A 26,356-nucleotide genomic window follows, 5' to 3' on the forward strand; every position below is an offset into this window, starting at 1 on the left:
GGTAAAATAATACTATACTCACTTCGTTCTACTTTTCTACTCACTGAAAAAAGGTGAAAGACCCAATTGATTTTTCACCTTTTTAACTGTTTGTGGAGGGTTGTGGAGGATTCTGAAATCAATCAAGAGAGGGGAGGTTGGGAAAATTTCAAACCCCTTTAAGGATTTTGTATCATGAGAGTAAATGATATGGGTGCTAGTATCCTTGGAAATCTACTCTTTTTTTCCATGAAAAGATGCAAAGTAAACTCTTGATAGCCTTCCATAATAAGGCATCTGCTTTACTTTGAGTAAAAATGGTTGATGACAAGCTATTTCAATGATTCATTATCTGCTTGCCTTGCGTGTAACTATTTAAATTCCCCTAATAACATTTAGATTTGGAGGGGGTAAACGGGTTTTTTTCAAAAAATTCAATCAATTAAAAAAATTGCAACCACACATAATTGACAAATCTAACAAGCACAAAAAATAAATCAAGCACAATAATTTTGGTGACAAAGTGGAAAAAAGTAAACCACTCCGGAAAAAAGTACCTCAAAACTCTGTCTTCTATTCAGTATCCTATACAACCTGAAACTCCAATAGCTATAAAGTTTTTGTGAATTTGTGTGGTTTAAATTCTAAAGAAACTCTAAGAGGTAAGAAATTACAAGAATAAGGACGTAAGGATTCTCTATTAGCTTACAAAATATTGGCCTCCAAGTCTTATGAAAATTGTGCATAACGATGCGTACATAGGGGAAAGTTGATTTCTGAAAAACACAATCAAGGGAAGCAGCGTTCAAGTGAATTATTAAAGCATTCAAACGCCGACATACTAGGGTTTCATAGTTTTGTAGTTGTCGACGTTTGAACATGGTATGATCTGTAGTTATGACTGAGCGTCTTAGATATACTTGAGTAAACATTGTGTTCGAACCTTCTTCGAATAGGCTTGTGACCAAGCTTCTTTGTAGCTCTTTGAAAAATATCAAGTTGGAACTCCCTTTGATTGTGGTTGCAATCAAACCTTTCTATTGCTCTTGTGAAATTCCTTTGTTCAATCATTTTACGACTGCCATTGCGACCAAAGCTCTCAAGAACTTTGAATTTCAGTAGTGTGAATATCTTTGTTCAAACTTCTAGCGATCGAAACTACTGTCGAAGCTCCGAAGTCTCAATTCTTTGAAGTGCTTGAAGATAACATTTGAACGGCTATCAACTGGCATGCAAACCACCTTTTTTATGTTCTTCAATTTTAAGCACCAATTCAAGTACCCAATTTAACCGCTAAACCTAGACTTACACCCAACTTAGTTTTGACACTAAATTAGCCAACATAAAACCTAACAAGTAGTAAGCAGTACTAGCCCAATTGAATGCCTTCTTTTGCCCTCTCCCCTCCTATATTTTACTCAACATTTGCACATTTACCCTAATAAACCAATGTTTATAGCCATGCTACGACAAGAAAATAATGAAGGGAACAGAATGAGTAGATCATATGTACTATTATTCAAACAAATATTACATAGAAAAATGTACATAATTGAAAAGTTAGAAACTTTGAAGAAGAAAAGAGTCATCCAGAGTGTAAAACTTTGATTCATTTCCATTTGGTACCAGGTCACCTGCATGACTATTATTATGCTCCTCGGGGTTAAAGAAATATCTATAGCTTGTGATGCCATGCAAAAATATTAGGGTACAACAATACCCATTACTCTTCCATTTTTTACAAAGTTTTCCTCCTTTTCAACTTAATTAATTAAACCGATATCTTTCCTTAAAGCATATGATTTTCACGCGCATTCGGTTAGTTTGTGTTTGATTATCCAATATACCAAACATCATATGTTTTAAAGATAATAATGTTGGAAATGATGCTATTATATCTATAGAAAATTAATTACAGATAACTATGTGATGGTAAACATATGATTAAAGAATTACACATAGATGAAATGTGGATAAAGTCCACCTCTTAAACCACCCCTACTGCCTGTTAGATATAGTTTTCAACTCCCATTGCTGTTTCAAACCCGAATAATCAATTCAAAGTTCGTTGTAGAATCACTCTCAAGCATCTTCTGTGTTGCTCCAAGCCGACAACTCTTCTTTGCTTTGGGACCTCTCAAGACCTTTCTCGCAATCATGGGGAGCATCACCAAATGACTCTGCATGAACGTCAACACACTTTGGAATGTTTAAGAGACAAGCAACCCCAACCTGATTTGATTGGGTTAAAAGAACCCCTTCTGGCTTCCACCTTTCGAGTTAGCAATTTTTTACACGATTTTCGAACCTAACACAAAATCAGTGGGTTAAAGTTGAAGGGTCTGATGGGTAGATTTGACATATATAATTTTATACTCATATCTTGATACTTCTAGAGTCCAACACGCGAACACGAATTGCTGCTCCTACCCTACCCTACCCCTCGATTTCTTCCCAGGACAAACAAAGCTTGGAAAAAGACTTCCACTCGTTTCATGGTGGGGCTTCACTCTCTCAAAGACACAGAAACCAGGAGATATAGATGAGATGGAAACAGTTAGAAGTGCTCTTCCAGCTAGAAAGGTTTGCACTCTGGTCCTTCCAGGGTAGTTGACCCACGTACCAATGCCGGCCGGTTCCAGCAAACTCCGTGACCTTTTGCAAGAGGAATCCAGATCTGTGCCGGAAAGTGGAAGTCAAATCCTCTCTTGGATCCTTTAGGCAGATTCCTCTTTAATCATGGTCCAACCAGTTCGACTAACAACCAACCATCTCATGGTGGCCTCTCCAGTCAAACGATATCTTTGTCGAATGTTTCTGCCACCAAGAAAAAAAGATTAACTATCATTATATCTTGAGCTTCTCCAGTTCAACTGCATAATTATTCTTGTCAACAGCTAAAATTATGCAATATTGGTTAATTTGTTGAAGGATGTTTTTTTTTTCATTTTTGGTTTGAAAAAAGTATTTTGACGTAACAAAAAAGTGAAAAAGGTTTTTGTCATTTTAGGAGTGTTGTGTCTTTTGAGTTGTTCGTTAATATTTTTGTTTTGATAACGTAAAACAATAGACATAAAAGATGTAAAATGTTCAGGCAAAAACCTATGCTTGGAGAGGGAATTCAATCTTGCTAAGAGACCAACGACGAGACATTGGCAAAAGTAGAATTTGAGATTCGAAGGTAAAACTCCAATTTGGATGGGAATTGTTTGTTAAAATTTTTGTTTTCTGTCTTTTAAATGCAAAATACTCATAAAAACACAAAAATAGTTTTCATTTTTATGTCATATTATAACACTTTTTCACTAAAAAAAAAAAAAAAAACAAAAAAACAAAAAACACCTCCAAAAACACATTAACAAAAAGAACCGCAAATTCCGAACAGCTTGTTCAAATAGAATCATAGTTGCCTTTGAAGATCAATTATTTCATTAATCGTGGAAAATGGTGAAGATAAGTAATATGAGGTCTGAATTACAGAAAAAAAGCAGCACCTTCACCTTCTTAGTATTGGAGTAATCAATATCCTCTTGAGATAATCAACTACTGCCTGTAATTATGCAGAAGTTGAAGTCCTAGAAGTAAAATAAGCGATTTACAAAAGAGCATGATTTCAACATTTACAAGCCCAATCATCTCTTGCAAAAAGATGATGCTGCAGATAACAATCAGTAGTATCTATGTTCAAAGAAAAGGTTAAAAAGTGGAAATTCAATAGAAAAACTTAAGGAGAAATAATAAAACCTTCCCCTTCATAAATATTATTTATCTGGAATTAATTGAGGAACAAAAATTTACAACATACTTCCTGTTCTGTAACTTTTTTTCATGCAGCATTTTCTATCTTTACAAACAAGAAGATTTTCCTTTCTTTTTTCTGCAAACCAAAAAACTCCAATATTATCTAAGGGTGAAGATTGGCAATTGCTCGAATCATGAGGCCGAGCAGCAGTAGGAGTACAAAGATTCATCCCCTAGCAAAGTCCCTCTCTTTTTCCCACCTGACTGCCCCAAAACCTTCTAAAGAGTAAGTAAAGAAATACCAAAAATCGAAAACGAAAAAAAAAAGAGAAGAAGAAAAAAAAGAAGTTGTGGAAAGAATTTAATAAATCCTACAAATTTAAAAGTTTCTAAACAGAAAAATGTTACACTGAGGATGTATCAACAAGAACCTCATTTAGCACATCATCCTCACCGTTTGCCAAGGTGAAAAGCTCTGCATCCTTATCTTCATCGCTGGAAAAATCCCGTCTCTCAAGTTTTGAATGAGCTGCAACGAATATCAACCTCTGCGCCCTGTCCATGCCAACCCTTGAGGGTGCATGGGCGCACACCCATCTCAAGAAAGACCAATTGCATTTGAAACCACAAGAAGTTGCATGAAGAAAGATAAGCCTGACAGCAACTTTTCCTAAAGACTTAAATTCAGTCAAATACGTTTCCCACACAAGCCTACTGCTCTGTGGGTTGGCAAGTTTTGTCTTTCCTGTAATGGGATCCCTCTCCTTCATCTGTACAGCTCTTGCATACACAGGATCAAGCCCTTCTGTTCTCCATTTCATGAGCTCCATTAGCACAATGTGAGCTTCTTCCCGGGAAACAAGCCGGGTTATGAGCTTGTCGACATCCTTTTCCTGGTCGGGTGTCAAGCATTTGAATGGTGGAAGGTATTTCCCACTAGTGTCTCTAATCAAATACAGAGGATCAAGTATGTAAGCAGCAGCCCAAGCAGGGTGATAATTTTTCTTGAATCTCCTTTCAATCACCTTCTCCACCAATCCTTCTGCAATGTGGAATTTCGAACACCACTCCTTCACTTTTGCTCTTAGCTCATCCCATAGAGGGAGGCATTGCCCAACTAATGGCCTTTCTATCTCAATATCTTGAGCCATGTCCTTCACCAATTTAATCAATGACTGCACCGCATCCAATTCGTTCCAAAACCCAGCATCCCGAATCATCTCTCCGACTTCTCTCGCAATAGGGTCCTCCATTGCAACCATCTTGAACGCTTCATCCATTAAAACCAGCTGCAATGCTCGAACTGAATTCAGTATATCCTCCACCATTGTATATAGAGGACCAAAACTTACACTCTCGTACTCACGAAATGGCACTCGAAGCAACCCAGCGTGTCCGTACTCCTGCAACTGATACTTATGGAAGCTATTTCGAATCTGAGACTTGTAGTTGACAAAATTGGCAAGCTTGAAACAATTCTCAGTGACTGTCTTGAACAATGGAAGCTCCCTGCTGAAGTCCTTAATCAAACTGTTGAAGCCCTGAAATTGACAAGAGAGATTAACCATCCAATGATTCTGAGTCTCCAAATTCCTCAACGCCTTTGCCTTGAACTTGTCTGCAACTATTCCTACACACTGCTGCACGGCATTCCCACAAATGCCTGTGATGGTCTCCCACAAAATCTCCTCTGCGTACTTGGAAGGAACAGAGCCAGTAACAAACACTGCCCTCCGATACAAACTAGTACCGTTCGGAAGATTCACAGTCAAATTCACCAAACTCTCTTCCCCCAAAACCCCATAATTCTTTAATTTCCACCCATCGGAGGCAATCTGAAAGAACATGGCGTCTCTAATCCTCGCTTCAGACTCTGCCTTGGCTTCCTCGAACTTAGCATCCAATCTAGCGCCGGTGAACTCTCTGCGAGAAACCGCCGGTAAACCGACTTGATTAAGGAAAGCTCTGAACTTGGGGTGCTCCAAGCTGGAAAAAGAGACCGACCCACAAGACTCAAACACCCAATCGGCTAGAAAATCGAGAGCGCAATCACTCTGTGTCTTGCTGAGCGTCGGCCCGGGTGAGGTTTTCGGACTCTTGAGCTTCTTCACACTGTCTTCCAACATAGCCAGAGCTCCCAAATCATCCTTCCCACCAGAGAGCATCAAATGCGGCTGCTGTGAAAGCAGAGCCCCCGTGCTCGATGCCAAAACCGTCGTCGCCGACACTGTCGGTGAGTACGCCATCTCGAACCGCGACGGATCAACTATCGCCAGCGGTGGCACCTGGTACGAAGAACCCGAGCCGCCGCCTCCGCCGCCAGTACCGCCACCGGCTGAAGCCGCAGACGAGTGACGCTTACGAGAAGGAGGAGGCGGAGAAGCCAAAGAAGCAGAGGTGGGTGAAACAGAGGAAATGGGTTTGGCGACGGAGTTGAAGTTGGGGCAAGTCCCACGCTTGAGGTGCTCCGAGGCCGTCCGGGAAGGGTTCGAGGCGGAGAAAACTGCGTCGCAGAGGGAGCACCGGAGCTTGACCGCTTTCGGCAAGCTCGTCTCGGGGTTCTGCACCAGCAAAGGCTCCAGGTGAGCCCAGTACCAAGCGCCTTTCCCCTTTATCGCCTTCGTACGCACCATCACCAATCCTTCGTACCTCTTGTGAACAGCCTTCGCTGTCATCTCGTCGTTCGAGACCGACCCAGCCGCTCCGGCGGCCGAGCCCGAGTCCACCGGCGCTGGCGCGGTGGTGTTCGTAGCCGCCATTGCGAGGACCCAGATGAAAAGAAACGCAAAAGCAGGGGTCTTTCTTGGGGATTCCGAATTCTGAAAGGCCCCTTTTTCAGTTCAGTAGAAGTAGTAGTATCTTCGTCGACATCGTCGTTGTCGTCATTTTTGTAGTTGGGTTGGAGAAAAAAACGGTGGCGTTTTGGTCGCATTTAGCCTGGGAACGAAGCTGGGAGTCGCCGCAGTTCCAGTTTCCGGCGGAGTGCCATGCCGGAGCCCGGCGATCTACGGAGATTTTTGGGAGAGAAGAGTTGTGGTTTTTGTTTCACTGATGGGGTCACTTCAGCTATTTCTGAGACCAAAAGAAAGAGAGGGAGAGAGAGGGAGAGAGAGAGAGAGAGAGGGTGACGCGCACGCACGCGCCGCTATTATGCGCGTGGGGGGCATGCAAGAGCCCTGTAGATGGGAGGTGGAACCAAGGAGGTAAAACCACAGTCCGATGTAAGAGAACACGAGCTGGGGATTGGTCGTTGCTACCGAGTGATTGGAGAGTGTCCTCCACGCGCCCTTTGAGGTTACTAGTTTTGGCACTCAATTCAGGCCTTTGATGTGTCTTTGCTTTATTCATATATTTTATCTTTCTTTTTGTGTTGTTGGGTCTTGTTTGTGGGTCTTGTGGGGGAGACTCTTCCTTGTCCGTTTCTTTGCTTTTCTTTCCTCCTTGTTCTTCATTTCATTTTTTTTTTTTAAATAAATAATATTTTTTTCTTTCTGTTTTTTTATTTTTTGGTTTTTGAATCTCACAAACTTTTATAATTTGGATTTCCCTTTGTGACTAATTCATGTTCATGTTCATGTGGGTTCATGCAGAATGTGGACATAAAAGGGCAACCTAGGAATTTAATGGGTTCCAAGGAAGGTCTCATGGGGGCAGTGTTGACCAAGACTTCTTCTTGCCTTGAATATCTTCACCAAACCTCATAGGCATTTTGGGATTTCTCTCCTTATTTTACTAAAACCAGTTATTGTTTCTTGTTTAAAGCCTTCAGAGTAGGTGGCTAGCATAATCACAGTATCTAATAAAGAGGTTTGTTTTTGGTCTTTATGCTCCTATTTTTCCACCAATGGTTGAATCATTTTATTTTATTTTTAAGCAATATAATGGGAAAGAAATGAGAAATGAGAAAAATATTAGCAGAAATATTTCTAAACATACGGTAAAATATTGATAATTTAACAATTTATTGTGCTCTAAAGTTAGCGCATTAGAAATGAAGAATATGTTTGTGGGAATGTTTTCAAACATATTGACAACTTGGAAAAAAAAAAAAAAAAAAAAACTTTTGGAGGGTGTCCCATAGGATGAGAAAATTAATTTTTATATTTTGTTTTAAGTTTTTTTTTTTTTTTTTTTTTTTTTTGAAGTGATGGATGCAAAACTACTAAAGGAACTAGCTTCTAAACAACATTAACAGCAGAAAATGGAGAGGGTTTCTTTTCTCCTTTTTTTTGGGCGGGGGTGGAAGAAAAGAATGTTTCCAAGCACGTGATGACGAGAGACTCATTTAACAAATATATATATATATATTTTTTTTCATAAATTCATTGAGCAATTTAATGTGCTCTAAAGTTAGTACACTTTGGACATCTTTTAGGTGATAAATATTACGCTTACTCCCATTTCTTTACACAATTTTTTTTATATTTATAGGAGGATCTGACTTACATGCTATTATTTTAATAACAGCATGTATGTTGTAGTTTAATTAACGATCAAAATTAAATCTTAAAATTGATTTACTTTTACAAGCTTTTAATAGGAGAGCGAAAATAAAGAGAGATTTTGAGAAATTCAATCTTGACCATTGATTAAACTACAACATACATGCCTTTATTAAAATAACAGCATGTAAGCCGAATCCCTTATAGGTGACTTTTAAAGCTGCTATTGGATCAAAATTCAACAAAGATTCATCTCATTTTCAATTATGATTTTAAAAGTCATTTATAAATGTTGAAAAAATTGTGTAAAAAAATAAGAGAAAATTTCGCATTTTTCCTAATGAAAAAAAAAAAAAAGAAAAAAAAAGAAAGAAAGAAAAAAAAAAAGTGTAGCATTATTTTTCTGAGGCTGACTAGCTTGGAAGGAAAAATAAGAGCAGCCGTTGGAGGATGTCCAATAGGATGGGAAAAATAATTTTCATTTTTTTAATTGTTTGGTATAACTAGATGAACTACTAAAGGAACTTTGGAAAATATTTTTAAGCTTCTAAACGACTAAAACCAGAAAATGGAGTGGTTTTTATTTTTTTTAATTATTTTTGTGTTGGGTGTGTCCTAGTTCCTTGAAAATTGGAAGAAAAAAAAAATTGTGAGTGGTGGTGGTGATTATGTTTTAGACATGACATTACATTTATTTTTATATTAAAAAAAATAAATGAGTGAAAATTGTGTGTTCTTTTACTAAGCAATAATATAATAGGGGTCGGGATTAGAGGGAGATCTTTCTTACTCTTAATTCATATGTAAACAAAAAGATTTATAAAAATATTTCTAAATAAGCATTGACAAGCAGCTCATTTAACAATTTAGTGTGCTTAAAGTGAGCATACTAGTAAATTTTTTAGGTTGTCTAGTTTGGAAAAAAGAGCAGGTGTTGGAGGATGTCGGACAAGATGGGAAAAGTAATTTGTTTTTTTTTTTTAATGTTTGGTATAACTAGATAAATGCAAAACTACTATAGGAACTTTGGAGAATATTTGTGTGCTTCCAAACAACGTTAAAAGCAGAAAATGGAGAGGTTTTTTCGGGTGTCCTAGTTCCTTGAAAAGTGGGGAAAAAAATGTGAGTGGTGGTGATGTGATGATGTTTAATTTAGACATGAGATTGCATTTATTTTTACATAATAAATAAATAAATGAGTGAAAATTGTGGCTAATTTTTTCTTAGTTATTGGCTGCTGCATAAAATATTATCAAGATCATTTTTACGATATATATATATATATATGTCAACCATATATTTGAAAATCAGCAATTTTTCATAAAATGTTTTCATTTTAAAATTTTAGACAATATTTTAGGGTGAAACAAATATAATATTAGCACAATTATTCAGTAATTCTAAAAAAAAAAAAAAATCATTCTAATTTCATAATAGCATAGTATCTTAATTTCTAAATTTTTCTTGTTTACCAAATTTTATATATATAAATAAAAAAATAAAAAATAAAAATAAAAATAAAAAAAGAAAAGAAAAAAAGAATTGGCTCTTATGTGTCAATTGTCTATTTAAAGTATATACATATTTCCCTAAAAAAAATGACAAAAATTTTCTTCAAATGGATTGGAGAAAATATCCTCTAATCCACAAAAAATGGTGCCAAGTGTCTAAGCATTTAATATGCACATTAAATATTAATGGTCATGAATAACAGTTTATTAACTAAGGTTAACTTCTTTTCTTTTCTTTTTTCTTTTTTTTTTTTCCCTAAGCCAACGTTAGCTCTTCTTCTTTTAAACCTACAATTCTAACCCTTTTTTTTTTTTTGGTTTTTTATCTAATTTAACGCCTTCCCTTTTTAACGTTAGTTTTAAACTTGGTGAAAAAACAAAAAGTTAGTCTAACGTTTAATCAAAAAAAAAAAAAAAAAAGGTTAACTTTAGCTAGTAAAGTACTATTAATGACCTTTAATATTTAATGTGTATATTAAATGCTTAGACACTTAACATCATTTTATATGGGTAAGAGGACATTTCCTCTTTTTGTCCAAAAACAAATAAGACAGAATTATAAATGATTTCAATAATTATACTCAGAAGTTGCTTATGCATTATTGGTACTACATGTAATTTTTCTTCTTGTTGAAAAAGGAAATTACAGATACGTACGTTGGTTAATGTTTTTTAGAAAGTATTTTCATTTTTAATTTGAAAAGTTTTAGATGTGACAAAATTATTTAATATTTTTTGCTATTTATTAATATTTTATTTTGAGAAATAAATACAAATTTTAATAAAGAAAATAACGTCTTGTCATTATTTTTATACATATTAGTCATTATTTTGAATATCATGATGGTTATTTAATTTCCTGCTTTATATTATGACAATCCCGTCTTGTCACTTAACTTTGAAAATTTCAAAGGCATGCAACACATGCACACTCTCTTGAAGTTAGCACTTAGCCAAATTACCTACTCTTTTGTTGAGGTTGAAAAATAGATGTCCCACGAGGATTTATTTTTACCTTGTAACCACTACCATCCTTTCACCTTAATTTTTTATGATTACCGCAACAAATTACATTTTTTTCCGTGAGTCTTAAGCAACATGACAATGTTAACGATACTGATCGATGGTAACCTTCATAATATTAAGATATTTTGATTTAATTTGTCAAACTTTTTTCGTAACTTAGATCCGTGACTTGTATATTATGATATTAATGGTTAAAAGTTTTAACTATTGATTCAAAAATCATACGATTGTTGAATACTGATTTAGTTAAACTTTCAACCGTTATTGTCGTAAGTGTTAAGGGTTAGGTGGGTATGAATATTAGATGGGACAAGACCAAGAGGCTAGGGACGAATATTGTAGCATAATCTTAAAAATCAACATTGTTTTTAACATAACTTTTGATTAATAGGAGGAATACATGTCGTAGATTTTTTCAAGGAGCTGTTAAGAAAAGAAGGAAACAAATGGTTTCTTACAAAAAAGTTACCTAGTAAGTCTAATATTTTACACCATTTTCCACATTACAACGTATAAAATGTTGTGGCATAAAGTTTATGTTGAAAAATATGTATGAAAGTGGGAAAATTATGAAGGCAAAAAATAGGACTTTAATACTTGATTGCAACGACGATATCTTTAAAATGTATTAATTTTGTTCTCTTTTTGACCGGACAAGCTCATTCTTATGACTTATGAGATAATGAAGGCCAAATGCTACTAAAGAATATCACTTCTTAGAGTATTTGAAAAACACTCTTAGAATGAGAATAATGCGTAAAGAGTTTATACGGAAGAAAAAAAAGACACTCATGTTATTTATTTAGAGATGACCAAAAGGTCATATTTATAGTGGTTTTGGACTCATCTAACGGTCCAAAAGTATTCAACCCATTGGTCACTAATCGTAACCACTGTATCCATCTTATAATGGCCACCTAAATGAGCATCATAATGCCTTCAAACAACTAGATTTTGATTTGATCGAGTATCGACCGAAACATCTATTGAGGATCTCGGGTTTTTGTGTTGGACTATGATGCACTCGGTCAACCAAGATATTTTAAGTCAACCTTGTTTTTTCAAAAAAAATTTAGAGCTCCCCAATGCCCATCACTCCAATGCAAAGTGCACCGCCCACAGTCCATTGCCCGAGCTTGTGTAGCAGGCGGCTTTGTGGTTGTCGAGCGATTAGCCCTGTTCTCCCTGTTGCTACCCTCCGCCACCCTCTGCCATTGTAGCTGCTATGTTATGGAGTTTCGCTTCTCTTTTGTTGGGTTTTTATTTTTTATTTTTCATTATTTCTTATTGTTGTCCCTTTGTTGTTGTTTTATGTATTTTGCTTTATTATTCTATGTTTTTCTATTTTGTTTTGTTGGCTACTTGGGTTATAGTCCCCCAGTTCCTTTGTGGTGTGATTTTGGTTTGTTTGGAGACTTATTCTATTAGAGACTTGTTGGGTGATTTCTCCTCCTCTTCGCATCCAGTTAGGAATACAGTACCTCTCTTTTAATATCTTCCTCGTGATAGATATTGCAACTTCTTAGAGAGGGTTCGAATAAGGTTGAGGGGCCTTTCGAAGGTCGTGCCCATTGATTTACTCCTTTGTGCGGCCCATAACTTGGTGTTTTACCAAGATATAGAGGACCAGGGTAATTTTTTGGCCAATTTTCTCTTATTTATTTGTAATCTCAGTACTTTCTTTATTTTTTGGATTTGTTGTTGGAAAGCTCACCCATTTTTTTTCCGATTAGTTATCCCTTGTACCCATTCCTTATTTGCTCATAAAATAAAATAAGAAGAAAGAAAGAAAAAGAAAAGTCCTTGTTAAAATGTGGAGGATTTCTTATAAAGTAGTTAGACTTCTTCATATCTAACCAATGTTGGACAATCTATTATCCATACACTTCCAAATTTTAGTTTTTTATTCCAAAATTTTGGATGGACGTTAATGATATAAATCTTTCAATCAATGCACTTATTTCTTTTAAATATGAAAATATGTTTCATAATAATTTAAAATATCTAAAATAAATAATTTTATTTGTTTATTTAGTAAAATCTAACAGTTAATTCGTGCAAATTACCTTGATACGATCCAAATCATGAGAAATTTGACCATGATAAGTGTGAAATCTCAAAAAATGTAATCTCACATTGGAAAAATGAATTATTCACATTAAGTGATTAGATTATAAAAATGTTTATACGTGTTTAATTTCAAATTTGTTCTTTATTATGTGAGATTTAGTTTTATAAGCATCTTTAAAGAGCTCCAATTGTAATTTAATTAGTTTTTTTAGAATGATAACAAATTCATGACTAAGGGCTCATTTGGTACACCAATGATAATTTCTTAGGAATGACTATAATTGGAAATACAAAGAGTTGGAATGAAATGATTATTCTTATTCTTTAGTTTGGTGACAACGTATGATTTTCTTACTCAAATTGAATAAAATTACTAAAATACCTGAGATTTATAAACATTAAAAAAGAAAAAAAAAAAAAACATCTTTTGGTGGCCGATCACCTTAATAGGAGCCCACTCCCGATGAGCATTGAGGGTTACCGCAATCACTCTTGGTGTTCTATTAGAGTGGTCGGCTATCTATATACTAGGTTTGCAAAAAAAATTTGAGAAGCTCATTTTCAGTCGTATAGTTTATAACCAAACAAAAAAAAAAAAATTCTATAAAAATAGTAATTCAATTCTAAGAGTATATTTCACGTACCAAACACTTTCGTTACGTCGTTCCTGTAAATTCGTTGAAACTTCAGTAAAAGCTCTGTTTGGTTTCCACAAAACAGAAAGAAAAAGAAAAAAAAAAAAAAAAAAAACCATCTTTCTCTGTTGTGTTTTTTCTTCATTTGTCCCAGTAACCAAAAGATCATGAGTTAATTTTCAAATTAAAATATAAATAAGGTTTAATATTTATAGCTACCAATATACAAATATTTATTAAGGGTAAAGTTAAAAACACTCAGAGTCTATGTTCAATATTCTATAGGTCAATCAATGTAAACTCCAACTGTCTTCCACCAACCGACGTACGTGAATTTTTAATCCTTAAAAGACCGAATTGAATGTCTTTGGACTTAAATAGGCTATTGAAAAAAAAAAAAAAAAAAAAAAAAAGGACAATAAATATTTAGTTTAAATTTATTTATTTTTTTAATTTTAAAGGGAAATAATTTACGTTAATATTTTTTTTTATCTCATATTACAAATTTAATAGATTAACCATTAAATTTGTGAATTATATAAACCACACATAAATTTAATAGTGAATTCATCTGTAGTGATGGTTGAAAAATAAATGAATTATATTATTTCTCATAAAACACTTACATTTAGGTCACTATTTTAGCTATTTACTTTTATTTTTAAATTTAAAATATTATTTATTTATCTACTTTTTGTATTCCCAATAAAAAAATAAAATAAAATTGTTTTTTATTTATTAATATAACTGTACACCGTAGCAACTCAACAAATCTTTAGCCATTTTGTAGAGTCGGATGTGAAGGATTTTTTACTATAATGCTAGTTAAAAGAACTTTGTAGTTATTTTGTTGAGCACAGTATGAATGCTTTGAGACATTTACAACATTGTTATTACTCAAAACCTTCCAAAAAATATTAACAATCAAAGCCAAATTAAGTCCCAACTAGGAGGATGAAGTTGGGTAGAAAGTAGTAATTACTTCAGTTTATTAATTGAACATATAGTATTTTTAATATGCAATTTTTAAAAAAATAAAATAAAATAAAATAGAAGGAGAATTTTTTTATTTTTTTTTTAATATTGTTGTATAATGTGTGTGGCCTAGTGGCTTGGTGCCTAGAAAGTTTGGTATGTCTGTCTCAGCATCTGAATCATTCTCAAAGGTGTTTCCATATGGTAATATTAGAAAAATATAAAAATACTAAACGGTTGGAATCATTTCAACAAAGGCTAAATGCTTTAATTAAATGCTTGGCTTGTCATTCTCAAAGAATTTCATTTTCCTTATGAAGCTCTTCCTTCGAGGTCTTTGACTGAATTTATAGGATATGCTGTCTCTCTATGTATTGTAGTTTTCAACTATTTAAATTTATTATTATTATTATTATTATTGAAAAAAAGAAAAGAAAAAGAAAGTATGTTGTATGGGGTCAAAATGTGGACGGTTAAAAAAAGCTAAATTACAGTGTTGTAGTTATGATATTTAAAATTTTAAGTTGGACTTCTCATATTGTGTATTATTAAAATATTAATTAAATTATTAAATTTATTATTTTTTATGACTTAAACTTTTATAAGTATAAATAACTAGTAATTTAACAGTGTGGAGGACTCTTCTTATTGTTACTGCAGTGCATGGACACCAAGCTATTCTCTTTGAACCATGTGCAAAATGTTGTCTTTAAACATAGGGAAGAATCCCCCTCCCTCTCCTTCCAGAGAAGGATCTTCTCATCCATTTAGTTAAAATAAGAGGACATTTTATGTCCTCTTATTTTAACTAAATGGATCCCTTACATTTCATTTGAAATTGAGAGAATTTAGGTCCCTCTCTTCTAGGCCATACGTTGGATAGAGATTTTCAGCAAAAAACCTCTTATATGACTTATTTGCTTAAATAGATCTTGAGTAGTCCACCCATCTCGTGGGTGAAAGTTTTGTAGGGAGCTTTTTCACTATGATAATACTAGACATCCCAACACTTTTATTTAAATTTCTTTTTTCAAATGATCTGGTCCATTTAATAAACAAATGGATTTATATATATTTTTTTCTTAAACAAATATGGGGTCCAAATCATTTGGGAAAAAGTGTTGGGATGCCTAGTAGCCCTCTTTTCACTAACAATTCAGAGTACAAATTACTAAAAATCCAAATCCTTATATGCTCCCATTGCAACCAATCTGACTTGAATGTATCTAATTTATGAATATCCAGGTTTAATTTATAGAACAAAAATTTCCTTCAAACCAGTCTGAAGAAAATATTCTTCAACCAATTCAAAATAGTACTAAGTATCTATAAATATTTAAAATATACATTAAATTCTTAATGTCATTAATAACAGTTTACTAACTTAAACTAAATTTAATGCACCTTTTAAATATTTATAAATATTTGACACTATTTTAAATAAATTGATAGATCTTGTTTGGGGAAAATTTCTGTCATAATTTATATATAATCTCCAATTGTGGCTTGCCTTGCAAAGGCAACCTTTTGCTGTAAATGGACATTGACCTTTTCAAATAATATAACTTCATTAAATAAATTAAAAATATTCCGGTAGAAGTTTATTTTAAAAATAGCAGAAAACGTGAGTTAGTAAAAAACAAAAGAAAAAAAATTGTTAGTCAATGGAATGAATAATTATATATTTTACAAACAAATAATCAATCAAAATTTATACATAAATATAACAAAAAATAATATATGCGTTGCACGGATTACGCCCCGGTCCTTTTCATTCTTCCACCTCACTCACTATAAATATGCAATAAAAGCAGCCTTATATAGTGCACAGTGACAGAGACCGACAATGCAACAAAAATTGTAGGGATGTTGGAATTTCCAACAAAACTGGAATCTAGGATCCACTCTTTTATATATATATATATATATAAAAGAAAAAGGCGGGCTAATAATCAATGACAGAAAAGACTTTAACGATGAAAATTATAAGTACGCTCTTAAATTTGATTGAGTCATAACATGAAACAACTCCTCAAAATTTTAATACAGGTCAATTTATGAATAGATTGAGTTGAAATATATATTTTGCTCGATTCACCTAAAATTATAATTTTGCATATGCAAGTAATATTTCAACATACAAGCGAATAATGTCTATGGTCTACCAAAGTTGGGTTTTAATGTTCTTGTTTGTACACACACTGTGCACCCCAAGCACCAAAAGACAAAAGATTATAGAGGTTTATTGGAGGCTCTGGAGAACCACCTACAATGCTCAAGTTAATGAGGGTAGGAGACAAGGTGAATTGAGAGTTTAAGTAAAGGCATATTAATGTGTACCTAATAAAAGGTCGACCCCTCCTTATGTAGGCTTGTTGTTTCCGTCTCTCTTTGGTAAGACTTTGTGGACTCTCAGACCCAGTCTCCCTAGGCCCGCTGTTCCTGTGTCCTTGATAGGTTCAAACACTCTTCGGTCAACTTTTTAGAGATGGGTATACGCTTTCAAGCTTTAAAAGTCCTTAAACAACATTTCGTGGTTGAGCATACTTAGTATCCCCCAATTTTCTTGGCCGACTTAACTACGTATCAATCCATGAAAATTATAGCCAATGAATGAATTCTCAAGGGATGGCCTTAATTAAGGGCCCAGTGGGGCAGGTATACCAGTTCTAAAGTCTTAACTAAAAGTGGGAATTCTTAAAGCCATTAACATAGTTGTCTACAAAGTTACCCTCTTTAGTCTTTATTCCTCCAATTTCTCTCCTTTGGCTGGGTAGACTATATCTTTCTCAAGGAATTGGATAGATCTTCTTTTACCACTGTGAAAATATTGCTTTTGGTCCTTCAATCTCGAATATAATGCAACATTTTGGATACTTTCCTCTGTCTGCTAGACCCTCAATATACTTTGCTTGATCTATTTTTTTCTTTCCTGTTTAAAGATGTAATAAACTCTTTTTTCTCGCATCAAACATGTACATTGGTGTTTGAATACTAAGAGCTCTAACAACAAACACGATATAATCTATTCCCTTCCTTATACATAGGAAATTAAAAAAAAAAAAAAAATCACAAAAAGTCACATGCAGCAGCTTCCCTAAACATTAGGAATGCTACAGTACTACCCAATGTATAGGGAACAATAGAGCTTTCATATACATTATTTTAATATAAATATTTTTATTTCTTCTCTCATCTTCTAAGAGCACATTTAGGCATCCTATAATATATTCCCTCCCTATACATAGGAAAAAAAAAAAAAAACCACAAAAAAGTCACCTACAGCAACTTTCCTATTGCTTTCCTAAACATTGTGAATGTTTACAGTGCTAGCCAATGTGTAGGGAACCAAAAGAGCTTCCCTATACATTATTTTAATATAAATATTTCTCTTTCCTCACTCATCTTTCATCTTTTTACCTTTTATTGAGGATTATGTTGGGATTTTATAAAAAAATTGGAGAGTATGTAAGAACTTGTATTTTGTAAATAAATAATATTTTAATGGTATATGGAAAAAGGTAATGGAAGCTATTGTTTGAAGTGTATTTGGATAGAAAAGCAAAAAGTAATTTTGTTTCCTAAACTTAGGAAAAATCAAATGAAAACTGCTATTGGTGCTCTAAGGTTAAATGCTAGCTTTTATATAGGCTATAAACCTAAAACCAATGAAATTCTAAAGTTACTAGAATCATTTTTATTTTTTATTTTTAAAAAGTAAAAAAGAAAAAAGAAAAAAGAAAAAAGAAAAACCTAGTGTTAAGATAAAGAAAATTACTAATTGACTCCTAAATAAGCAAAGAAATGAGAATATACAACCCTACTTTCAAGTAACAACTAGGGTCCTTGATTTAGCTTATATATATATATATATATATATATATAAGCTAAATCAAGGACCCTAGTTGTTACTTGAAAGTAGGGTACAACTTCTCTTGCATCACTCTCAACATTTTCATGTCTTCCTCCCGGATCGGCGGATCCGGCTATTTTAATAATAGCATGTAAGCTAGATCCATTCCTCCCACATAAATACTTACGCATATGGTGTGTATAAGATATTGTACTTTAAAAAAAAAAAAAAAAAAAAAAAGTATTTAAAATATGTTTGAAACGTTATGCAACAAAGCTAAAGTAAAAGTTTGGAGAAACTTCACTAAACTCTCCCGAACTTCCAGCAGATTTGACAAGCACCCCCTAAATTACTAAAACTCTCACTTAGGCCTCTTGAACTTTGATTTGCTCTCACTTTGGACCCTTATATTAGTTTTCAACGTTAAAGTCAAACAATTTGACTTTTTATACCTATTTTACCCTCAACCAAAACTACACCGTTTTGGGCTTTAAAACTACATCACCACCCCCAGCCCCTTGGGGGTGGTTCGGCCACCCCCAAAACACCCGATCCCCCCCCCTTTTTTTTTTATTATTATTATTATTATTATTATTATTATTATTATTATTATTTTATATTTTGCTTTTCTTTAAAAAATAAAATTTAAAATTTAATGCCAAAAACGACGTCGTTTTGGGCTGGGTAGGTGTTGTAGTTTTAAGGCACAAAACGGTGTAGTTTTTGGGTGAAGGTAAAATGGGCATAAAAAGTCAAATTGTTTAACTTTAACGTTGAAAACTAACAGAAGGATTTAAAGTGAAAGCAAACCAAAGTTCAGGGGGCCTAAGTGAGAGTTTTGATAATTCAGGGGGTGCTTGTTAAATCGGCTGAAAGTTCGGGAGAGTTTACTGAAGTTTCCGCTAAAAGTTTTATGGAGTATGCATTGTAACTTAGAACCTAGCAGAAAAATCAGAATTTTGTGGAATTCTAACTTTGCAACTTCAAATTCTAGTTCATGATTTTGCAACCATATGCCCATATGCAATACCCTAAAAGGCATGTAATAATAATAATAATAATAATAAAATTAGTTGTTATTCTAAGCAATAAGAAAATGCCACTTTTTGTTATGAACCTTTTCTTTTTCTCCATTACCTGACAATTTAGTTATGATACATTGAAATTATTATGGCCGTTTTCTAAAGTATTATCTCTTACCAAAAGTTATGATCTGCTCAAAACTACATGAAAATATTAATAAAAGTACACATAATCTTGTCCATTCTTCTTTCAGAATGCATATGAATTTACGTGACACTTATCATATTATCTCTTAAATAATTAAATTTAATTGTAGCTAACATCACTTGAAATATCACATCAGTTTGTGAGGAGGTTGAAATAGAAACTGTAGTACTAGTATTTTCCAAATTATAGAATAGATGGTCTTGGACTTGATAGAATTCTATGTAATTTTGTGTTTCGGATTATCAATAATTTAGGTAACAAACATAAGAGAGCTAATATGAGACCTACATACTCAAATAAATTTTGAGCTGACCATCCACTTGTTGGGGCAAAAGGTCTCACATTTGCTTCAAATCGTTAGTAAATTACTGGGGATTCGGATCCCTTCGGTTTTGGTGCAACGATTATCCCGAAAGCAATTCGGACAACAAATTGTTATCGATATAGATCCCTCAGTTTTGGTGAAGGCACTCTCACGTAATTGGGCCCCATAATTACAAGGTATTTCCACCACGTGTAGGGCAAAGATTGAGTCCCAATGATGCCACAAAAAAAAGAAGGCCATAAAGTCTATGACATAATGAGAAAGCTAATTTGCAAATTTCCCTCCTTTTATAAAAGTGTGGAAAAGAGAAGTGGGGCCAAGGGAGGCCTAAAAACAACTGAAAGCTGAAACTTGTTTTGCAATTACAAACAGCTGGCCAGATCAAGCACATGATTGCGGGGCCCCCAATTGGTGAAATTATCATGTCTTTACTTCCACTTGGATATCACTTTGATTCAACAAGATTGGATGATCATCGCCACTGAATCATATTACTGTCAGCTACAGTTAGTGCTTTTCACTTACGGGATAATTGCCCAATGCCCCATTTTGAATATGGGTGATGATTCGTCTTCGTGTATTAGATTCGGATCGTTTAATATTCTATTTTGAATATAGGTGGTGATTCGTCTTCGTGTATTAGATTCGGGTCTTTTAATGTCCCATTTTGAATATGGATGGTGATTCGTCTTCGTATATTAGATTTGGATCGTTTAATTAAACATGTCAGACTATTTAATCTTAATATACTAAATTCGGTCCGAATTCGCGTGTCGTGTAAAAAATTGTCAGTCTTAAACATCGCTTGTTGGGTTTGGATTATATCGAGACATGTGTATAAAACTATACAGATCATCCCTAACCTAACCTAATTAATTAAACGAATCAAACTTCTTAACATTAACCTGTTTATTTTATGTTGGATTTAGGGTACTCAATTTTAGATGTCCATAGAAGTATGTACTGCGTCATTTTTGTTTTTCATAGTGATTAAAATGATGTGATAATTGACTGGGATCAAAGATCCATTTAATTATTCTTCAGATTAGATTTTAACATATCTTATGTTAGAAATGGGTCTTGGGCCTAACTCAACCCAAAAGCTAGCTCATGAGTTGAGGTTTCCCCTCACCTTATAAATGGCCCATCTCCTTAATACCCAGGCAATGTGGGACTTCCAACACGCCCCCTCACGTGTGGCAAGAGGACATCCAAGCCAACACGTACGACAATGGGTGATGGTGGGCCACAGCCAATTGGGCTAGGCTCTGATACCATGTTAGAAATGGGTCTTGGGCCTAACTCAACCCAAAAGCTAGCTCATGAGTTGAGGTTTCCCCTCACCTTATAAATGGCACATCTCCTTAATACCCAAGCAATGTGGGACTTCCAACATCTTATAGTACATAGTTTTCATGTCGTTTAAAATCTTTAAATGATGTAGTATTATATAAAATTCAATAGGAAACATCATATTTATTTAGTTTGATTAATTACCAACTTGAGTGTTAAAAGAGCCCCATTGGGCCAAATTGAGTTGGCTCCATGGATGTTCTCCTCACATGGGTGATGGGCCAATCATGAACTCACGAGCATGTTGTAGAGTGCTGAAGCCCAAAAAGAATATAGGACGAAAACGTGTTGAAATGATGGGCCTCGAAGATATTTCTAGGGCCTCTGGTCAGTGTACCTCTCAAATCAATTTTTATTAAGTGTTTTGTAAACGGTACACTACACCACCCCTCTATTAGAAATCAAATCACTGAAAATGTATTGGTTCAGAGTATTGTGTTTAAAAAATTGTGATTTGAAAACGAAAAAATATATATATTTTCAAATTGCAGATAAATTGGTGCATTTTTAAAAACGCTCGCATGAATCCGTGTTACGCCATGGATTTAAGCAAAGTCGTCTTCTATTTCAGTCATAAGCCTAATCTTATCTGGGCTGAGCCCTGACACGGTTGTATGGGCTTTGCAGCAGGCCAAGGCCCATAGTTCTTCAAAAAAATAAGGAAAATCGTCTTCTATTTCAGTTATAAGCCTATCTCTTATCTGGGCTGAGCCCTAACACGGTTGGTTGTATGGGCTTTCCAGCAGGCCAAGGCCCATAGTTCTTCAAAAAAATAAGAAAAAGATAATACTACGCCCACCGTGGGGCTCGAACCCACGACCACAAGGTTAAGAGCCTTGCGCTCTACCAACTGAGCTAGACGGGCTCTTGTTCAGTTGTGTCATGGAAGTCTATTGAATCAGGGAATTGAATTCATTATAGAAATATGAATTTAATTAGACTTTTTATTAGTGGTTATGGGAGTCCAAACCATATCAATTCTAACACTTGAGGGTTGGACCTGCTCTGATACCAATTTGATGCAACCAAACATCTTTGTGGCCTCACCATACCCTAAGAATGAAGAAAGTTGAGGAACATCAAGATATAGATATTGATGATTCTTTCTAGTGTTGGAACGCCTGAATATGAAACTGCTGCTGGGAGTTGATATGATCTTAATGTACCACATCAATCAAAATGACACTAATGTTGACAGAGATGGATCGAGGGGGGGGACCGGGGGTGGCCTTGGTCCCCCCCAAATCACAAGAAAAAAAAAAAGTAATTTAAGGTGAAAAAATAAATAAATAATGTTTTTTTTGCACATTGGTCTCTTTCCAAAAAAAAATTGGCCCTTGATCCCTCCCCAAATTAAAACCTGGGTCCAGGGAGGATGTTGAGATTGCTGACGTAGATGATAGTGGTGATGAAGTGGCAAAAGGGACCCCATGCTGCTGCTGAAGTGCTTAACAGGTGAATGCTGAGTAGAAAAGTTTGGACAGAAACATCAGATATGATTATCGCCAATGAAATAACATCACTTTATATCAAACATTGTAATTTAGTAATAGCTTGCCAATTCTGGCATTGATGTTTTGAGCCCCCACATTATTTCCCCTTTTACATGGAGAATCTGGAGTTTGATTATCAATATCTATATTTAAATATAGCTATTACCGGCACTCACTTGGTCCTTGAGATAGGAAAAAAAAAAAAAAAGAAGAAAAAAGTGTTATAAATTAGCAACAGAACACACAACTCACCCTTCCATTTTTGTTCAGAAAGCTAAAGTTAACCAAACTACTCTGTCCTTCTATCAATGGTTCTACTTTGTCCTTCTGTTTACCAAGTAGCATTTTTTAAGGCATTATATAGGCCAAACTTTTGTTCTTAGATCGACCTATGTTGCTTCTCTCACTCTTCTCACAATTATATGGTTTCTGTAATGGAAACTGGGTCTCTATGGTTAGCAATTTCTTGCTAATAAGAGAAAACATGGCTTTGATACCACTTGATGAGAATCAAATAGTACAAAATACAAGAAAAAGATACATATGGCTGCTTCGAAAGAGCCGTACTAAGATCATTGCTACGGACAGATAACTACTACTAGACTCCTACTGACTCTCAACACGAGAGTAATTTATTTAAATACTACCGCTACTCGGCCTCTCAACTTGGAGAAGAAAAGTCCTTTTATTCTACCACTACAACTATCCTGGAAAGGCTTAATAATCCCAGGATTTATGATTACATCATGTCACTGATGAGAAACATAACAAAGGGCATTGTTCCAGCTAGTCAGATTTAAGATCTTGGGTAGAATTATGGTATGAGCCTCCATTCTGATTACCACCAGTTTTCATTTCATCTTTCATCTGCATTAGAATAAAAGAAAACAAAAAGAATTAGAAGGAACAAGTAAATACAAATGTTGAGACTAATTCAAGAAAATGGCATTGTTACAGATTAGCATTACCTTCTGAAAGAGCCTCTTCTGAACCCGATAGCCCTGATGAAAAAAATCAAACAAGTTATTGCAGAAACATCAGACAAAGTGCAGATAGAAAAAGAAGAAACAAAACTGTAATATTAATTACCTTGTCAGTTCCATAAATGTAATCACAGTAGGTGAACACTGGAGAGAAGTTGCTCTTGCTATGTTGTCCAACATAATGATGGTAGTCATGATAGTCGGCACCACCATAAAATGGAATATATTTCGTGGGATTCCAAGGGAAGTCATATCTGGTATGGTAAGTCAATATTAAAGATCCTTGAAATCCAAATTACTTCACATAAAATTCTGTTAGTAAAGAGAAAAAAGAAAGAAAGAAATTCAAAAGTTGGCATAATTTCATCACAATCAACTACAGTAGTAGAATGTGTACCCGCTGTGATTTTCAATGGACTCAATATGCCGCAAAGACATCCACAACCAGTATGTGATCATGTGGCCAGGGGCAATGGCTGGGCCGAAAATAGATGGAAAGCCGAGGACCCAAATCTCAGCCCAATGAGCATATAGAGCTGTAAATCCAACTGGAGCTGTATATTCATGGTGAACTCGATGAATCTTCTCATAACCCCATTTAGTATGCAGAAATCTGTGGATCCAATAATTCGTATAATCCTCTACAATGAAATACACTACCAACTGTGCTAAAACTTCCCATACTGAAGGCAATGGCAACCCCGTTCGAATCCCAATATTCTGTGAATAAGCACAAAATTGCTTAAATTATATCAATATCCCAAAAAGTTATATATATAGTCCGGTCAATGAGTAGAAGAAATACTGACATCTCCCCAAAATACAAAACCCCATTATTTCATTCTCATTATAGAAATCAAAAAATTTGCAATAATGCCAAAAGCTTGAATTAGAGAATGAAAAATGCTACGCTTATAAATAAATTTTACAACAAGATGTGGCACAATATGATTGGGTTTTTCAAAAATTAAATTTATCTCATTTTCAATCATATTGTACCATATCATGTTGTAAATTTGTTTGTAAGAGTCATAGAATTTGTCTTGCATTGTGTTGTATCGAGCTCTTGACCATTTCATCTGAAAACTAATTGATGTACAATGAAGAAAGCCAAAACTGTGAGTAGAGCGGTATTGTTCTAAATCGCACCCTATAAGACATGTTTTAAAAGCCGTCCGCGTGAGCAGAACAGTATTATTGCATCTCAACAATCTCTCCCTCAACGTGAGACTTATGTGACTTGAACTCATGACCTTGATTCTCGTACCATTTTTTAGATCGAGTCTTTGACCATCACATTTGAAAACCAATTAATGTAAAGTAAGAAAAGTTAAAACCTTTTATGAAATTTGAAATCGCATCTCGTAAGACATGCTTTAAGAGTCGTCCACGTGATTAGAGCCTCGCTCACCTCAACACATTGAAATCCCACTAAAGTATCCCAAAACTCATAAAATAAAATTAAAAAAAAAAAAAAAAAAAAAAAAAAGCCATACCCAAAACCACACATTTCTTTTTTCTTTTCTCTTTTATTTTTTTTTAAGCCCATGAGAACATAAAGACAAATTGGCCCAAAATTCACAAATCCAAAAATTCAAAACCCCAACCAGTCCTTCACCGAAAAAACACCAAAAAACCAAGAAACCCAACGCAAATCTCATTCCAAAAACACAATACCTTCACAGAAGAAAACGACATGAGCTGCAGAGGACCCTCGATGAGAAAGAAGACGAGCATGGTATCCCTGTAGCTCCGAAAAATTTCGGGCACAGACATCCTGGCCTTGGGCTGAATCTTGTAGCGGTCGACGCCCGCGAGCTCCAAGAAGACCATCGGGAGAGGGACGACGGAGTAGATGAAGAAGAGCAAGATAGTGTTGTGGCAATAGAGGAAGTAGTCCGACTTATCGGCCGAGTAGTTGAACCACAGGGATTCCGCGTATGTCAGGTTTCGCCCCACCGCGGAGGCCGCCTCCTCTAGTGTCTGGTAGGGCAGCATTCCCGCTGGAGTTGTCAATGCTCGTGGCGTTTAACGAGTGCTGGACGCGGTGATCATGAGCCGGCTGTCTGTTTAAATACGCGGGAATTTCAAACCACCCGGCCACCGACACAAGAGGAAATTACCGTTATTACGCAATTTAAAACGCTTACATCATCATCTTTAAATGCAACAAAATAAAATTTTAACTATAAAACAAAGAATTTTCTTGTCCTTATTTTAGCAACCTCATCATAATTGTCATTGTAGGGCCCGGTTGCTTCAGGTGTGTTTGACAAAGTATTTAAAAAAAGAAATGGACCGAAACTGTAGTAGATTTAATTGATGTGAGAAAAAAAGTAAGAATATTTTGTATGAAAAAGTGAAAATAATTTTTTTTGTAGTGATTTCTTTATTTGAATAATAATAAAAAGTGATTGATGTAATGTAAAAAATAAAAATGTTAGAATTGATTTTAAGAGAAATAATATGAAATGTTTTTTTGGGTCCGATCCACTCCTTTGGCAAACAGAGCCCTCACTGCTGAAAAATTAAAGTGCAGGCGTACAAACACACATCTCAAAAAATTTCGTAAATAAATTTATTAATTATTCAAGGAAATTGGAAAACTCCATATTCATGAATTACTTACTTAAGAGGAGGGTTCATCCCCCCAAAGAGGGTCCGGCCAATTTATGACTTGACAGACTTGAGAGTACCAAAGCGACTTAAGAGCAGCTTCTTCGTCATTTTTTCTAAATAT

General features: G+C 34.7%; 2 protein-coding genes and 1 non-coding gene across 5 annotated transcripts; all 3 read right to left on the minus strand.

The window, feature by feature from the left end:
• Nucleotides 1–2,701: 2,701 nt before the first annotated feature.
• LOC132176334 (uncharacterized) lies at nucleotides 2,702–6,912 on the minus strand. Of its 3 annotated transcripts, none has more exons than XM_059588512.2 (2): nucleotides 4,175–6,619; nucleotides 2,702–2,796 (listed from the first exon to the last, which is right to left on the minus strand). In XM_059588512.2, the coding sequence occupies exons 1-2, from the start codon at nucleotides 6,477–6,479 to the stop codon at nucleotides 2,771–2,773; spliced, it is 2,331 nt and encodes a 776-aa protein (XP_059444495.1). In that variant the 5' UTR covers nucleotides 6,480–6,619; the 3' UTR covers nucleotides 2,702–2,770. The 3 variants fall into 3 exon arrangements, with proteins under 3 accessions (XP_059444495.1, XP_059444493.1, XP_059444494.1); XM_059588510.2 differs by lacking the exon at nucleotides 2,702–2,796 and adding an exon at nucleotides 3,695–3,980; XM_059588511.2 differs by lacking the exon at nucleotides 2,702–2,796 and having other exon boundaries at nucleotides 3,695–6,912.
• Nucleotides 6,913–21,932: 15,020 nt separating this feature from the next.
• TRNAK-CUU (transfer RNA lysine (anticodon CUU)) lies at nucleotides 21,933–22,005 on the minus strand. Its single transcript has one exon. It is a non-coding gene; the product is annotated as a tRNA-Lys (tRNA).
• A 1,101-nt stretch (nucleotides 22,006–23,106) lies between these two features.
• On the minus strand, nucleotides 23,107–25,648 carry LOC132175610 (methylsterol monooxygenase 1-1). The gene is made up of 5 exons (XM_059587607.2): nucleotides 25,294–25,648; nucleotides 24,014–24,336; nucleotides 23,723–23,870; nucleotides 23,602–23,634; nucleotides 23,107–23,500 (listed from the first exon to the last, which is right to left on the minus strand). Exons 1-5 carry the CDS (start codon nucleotides 25,612–25,614, stop codon nucleotides 23,420–23,422), a joined length of 906 nt encoding a protein of 301 aa, XP_059443590.2. The 5' UTR covers nucleotides 25,615–25,648; the 3' UTR covers nucleotides 23,107–23,419.
• Between the last annotated feature and the right edge of the window lie 708 nt (nucleotides 25,649–26,356).

Source organism: Corylus avellana, chromosome 3 (assembly GCF_965113065.1).
Source record: "Corylus avellana chromosome 3, dhCorAvel1.hap1.2, whole genome shotgun sequence".
Taxonomy (NCBI): domain Eukaryota; kingdom Viridiplantae; phylum Streptophyta; class Magnoliopsida; order Fagales; family Betulaceae; genus Corylus; species Corylus avellana.